This window comes from Notothenia coriiceps, unplaced genomic scaffold, assembly GCF_000735185.1.
Source record: "Notothenia coriiceps isolate Sejong01 unplaced genomic scaffold, NC01 NC01_scaffold00024667, whole genome shotgun sequence".
Classification (NCBI taxonomy): Eukaryota; Metazoa; Chordata; class Actinopteri; order Perciformes; family Nototheniidae; genus Notothenia; species Notothenia coriiceps.
The window spans coordinates 2,492,447-2,495,780 of record NW_011357368.1 but is presented as its reverse complement, the minus strand read 5'-3'; the positions used below and the strand labels follow the sequence as shown (position 1 = coordinate 2,495,780).

General features: G+C 37.2%; 1 protein-coding gene across 1 annotated transcript; it reads right to left on the bottom strand.

Moving 5' to 3' along the window:
• Positions 1 to 392: 392 nt before the first annotated feature.
• LOC104955409 (gonadotropin subunit beta-1-like) lies at positions 393 to 2,313 on the bottom strand. Its single transcript, XM_010782736.1, has 3 exons — positions 2,277 to 2,313; positions 1,453 to 1,636; positions 393 to 617 (listed from the first exon to the last, which is right to left on the bottom strand). Exons 2-3 carry the CDS (start codon positions 1,612 to 1,614, stop codon positions 393 to 395), a joined length of 387 nt encoding a protein of 128 aa, XP_010781038.1. The 5' UTR covers positions 1,615 to 1,636; positions 2,277 to 2,313.
• Between the last annotated feature and the right edge of the window lie 1,021 nt (positions 2,314 to 3,334).

The following is a 3,334-nucleotide window of genomic DNA, read 5'->3' as shown; positions in this document are numbered from 1 at the left end:
AGAGAAGAATGGAGCTTTTGGATATGCTGCACAACTTTTTTCTAGAATTTCCACTTGTCAGAAAAGAGATGAGGCCTGCTGTTTTCTCAGTGTGATGATTGCAAAATTATTGAATTTCAGGGGTCAGTCACTTTGGTCAGGACAGAGAAGAAAGTGTTGGTGGGAAATCTAATCTCTCAGTCGGCTCTCATGGCCTTAAAGTTACTCCTGCACTGACGTGTGATATTTCATGAGTGTTGACAATGCGCTGCATGTTACAACAAGACAGAGCAAATGTGTAACTGATGATTAAGACAGCTTAAAAGAACAATTAAAAATGTTACTTGTGGAAAAAAATACAAACCACAAAAGCTAAAGTGTTACCTGTTTATTTAAGCAACATGACACAAAGATTACAAGTCCAAGTTGGACAGGCAGCTGTTTAAGTCTTCATTATAACGCTTGCAGGAGGTGTAATCTTCAACGCATCCCTTACAGTAGCACTTACTGGCCACGGGGTAGGAGACAGGCTCTGCACATCCGTCAATGTGCGTCACCTCGTAGGACCAGTCCCCGTTACAGGTCTCCTGTTTCCTCCTGTACACAGGGCCTACATAACGCTCAGGCAAGAACGAATCCTGTGAGGAACAGAACACGATTAGAAGCTCACGATTACTGATTCAAAAGGGTATCCTTCTAACCTTTGTTAAACTGTTTGTTTTTATTATGAGATCCAGCATATTTGTATTTATTATTTTATTTGTAGTGTCAAATAAAGTTTTATTAGGCTGAACTGAGGCAAAAATCCGTTCTTATCAGCAGAGCGGGAAAAAGTACTGAGATCCTTTATAAATATGATGGTGTTAAAATACTCAATTACAACTCAAAGACCTGAGAAAAAAAAAAGTAAAAAATACAAAAGTATTAGCACCGAAATCGAAAATATTGTATTTCTGCACATTAGACATCAAAAGTAGAAGTACTCTTAAAGTTAATATTAAAGAATATTTTCTTATTCTGTTTTTTAAATCTTACAAATACAGGGCACAGCATATAATTTGAATGTTTAAGTTTGTAAATGTTGATACTTTGATAGCCATTAGGTAGTAAAGAAGTGTGTAATATCATTTAAGCTTCTGTTTTTATAAGTAAAAGTAGCTAGTAACTATAAGTGCATAAAAACGGCAGTGCAGTAAAAAGTACTTATTTGTCCTCTGAAATGTTATGAAGTTAAAGTATAAAGTGGCAAAAGAAAAACAGGTAAAGTACAATTATGTCCTAAAAATACTTACAGTAAGAACTATACTAGAGTAAATGCACTACATTCCATCTCTGCTTATCGGACGTTTCTAAAACTCTATAAGTATACAGTGGCAGCTCCATACACCGGGCAGAGCCTATCAGAATCATGCATATCAGCTAAATTAATGCACCTGCAGTTTGAATCACCTCAGAGTGATAATCGTTCTCTACCTCATTGGGACACTGTCCGACACAAATGGTGGTGTTGATCTCCTTCTTTATGCCACAGCCCCTCACGGTGATGGGGACCGTGGTCGGGTAACACCTGGACCTGCAGGGCTGCCCCGCCCCCGCCAGAGCCAGCACTGCTGCCATGACAACCAGCTGCATCATCTTCCTGGTGCAGCACCGACGCCTGCCACGTGACAAGATCAAGTAGATGAGGATTACATTGAGGCACAGTTTGACTTTGTTGTCCAGAGTTGTTGTGAAACAAAATGTTGTAGGTCAATTGTGGAGATATTTATCTTTTGTGTCTCCTAAAACAAAACAAAATGATCTCTGGATGCAAAAATATCTTGATATATCAGAGCAGCTTTGCTTTTGACATCACTATTTAAGTTGGTTAAGTAGAAGTATGTTCCTGCTGTGGAAAAAATATGTTAAAACAAATATGTATATATATATACAGTATATATAGAGAGAGAAGATTAGATTTGATTAGAGAACTGCGATACATTAATTTCAAGAATTGGTACGATCAACATAAACAGATTTGAATTCACCCTGTAGATGTTCTATCAGGATTTCAAAGGGTTGTTTCACCTAAGTTACATCTATCTTTCTACACAGATTAACTGGTGTCAGGTATTTGTCATGGCTCCCAATTAATTTGAGATCAATGTCATTTTGTTTGCGATAATCTAAGCTTTTTTTCCCTGTAAAAAGTTGAACCCTCAAACATTTCTTCCGACTTTGCAGGAGACAAGTATATCATTAAAACATTACGACTGCATTAAATCCACATGAATCTTCACCACGTCTAAAAGGTGTACCTGTAGATCTCCGTTGTTGCGTTGAACCTCCGCTGTGTGTCGTTTCTTCTCTTACTCTCTCAACATCTGCAGCAGCTGTGAACCTGCGGCTGTGCTGTCTCCCTCTTAAATAGCACTGCTCATAAATCCCGTTAATCTATTCATCCTTGGCCTCGGTGCTATTTCCCCACCTGTTTAGTCTGAAAAGCTACATTTTCCCTCAACAGTGTGGGGGAGGTCCCAGGGTTCAAGGATGCTTTTTTTCCAACATGTGAGAAGGAGTGAGTCGCTATCTACAGATAATCTTGTTAAGATTACATGAATGGAGGATTGGATGGACCACACAAATGTAAAAATAAATCTGCCCCCACAGTGAGATGGAAAACACTGACATGAGCATCATTAATTTGTTATACTCCGTCTTCCCTGCTTTGTGTCTGCCATTTTCCAGTGTTTGAATGTCATGTTATATATCTTTCTACATATATATATATATATATATATCTCAGATTGTATAACTATCTACATATATATAAATATATATGTTCTGTATTGACAGAGAAGGGTTGACCAGTTGGTGTTTTTCTCTGAAACCGCCTATGTTTTACACAATTACAGCTTTCCTACAAAAAAATTCTGTATTGCTTTTTGTGTTTTAAAAAAAAAAGACATCATCACAGTGATTATTCCCCAATCTTAGCTTTTGTAATGAATTCATTCAAAGACCATTTTGTAAACTTAATTATATGGGATGCACAAGTGAAAGAATCCGCAGGGAACTTTGTTGGCACTGTCTGTCTGTATACATCGTAACATTATGATGTGAAATGTAGTTTTCATGTGGATGCAGTGATTGTGGAAGTATTCAAATCATGAAGATAATAACAGGTACACAAAGTAATCAGTCAAATGTACCTTATATTCCTGAATCCTCATCAATAAAACACTTGAACATTGTAACTAAGTGCAACTCATTTCTAACTAATGTTCTTTCATCACTTCACGTCCACAATTACATTACATTGTAACGATAAACTATCTAAAATAGTTGTGTTAAATAAACGCACAAGGGGTTCTTG

Bases quoted from the DNA above. Each gene is read 5' to 3' on its own strand.
- LOC104955409 (XM_010782736.1), bottom strand. From the start codon at position 1,614: ATGATGCAGCTGGTTGTCATGGCAGCAGTGCTGGCTCTGGCGGGGGCG. The intron at 618-1,452 runs GTAGAGAACGAT...TGTTCCTCACAG, and splicing joins TCGGACAGTGTCCCAATGAG to GATTCGTTCTTGCCTGAGCG.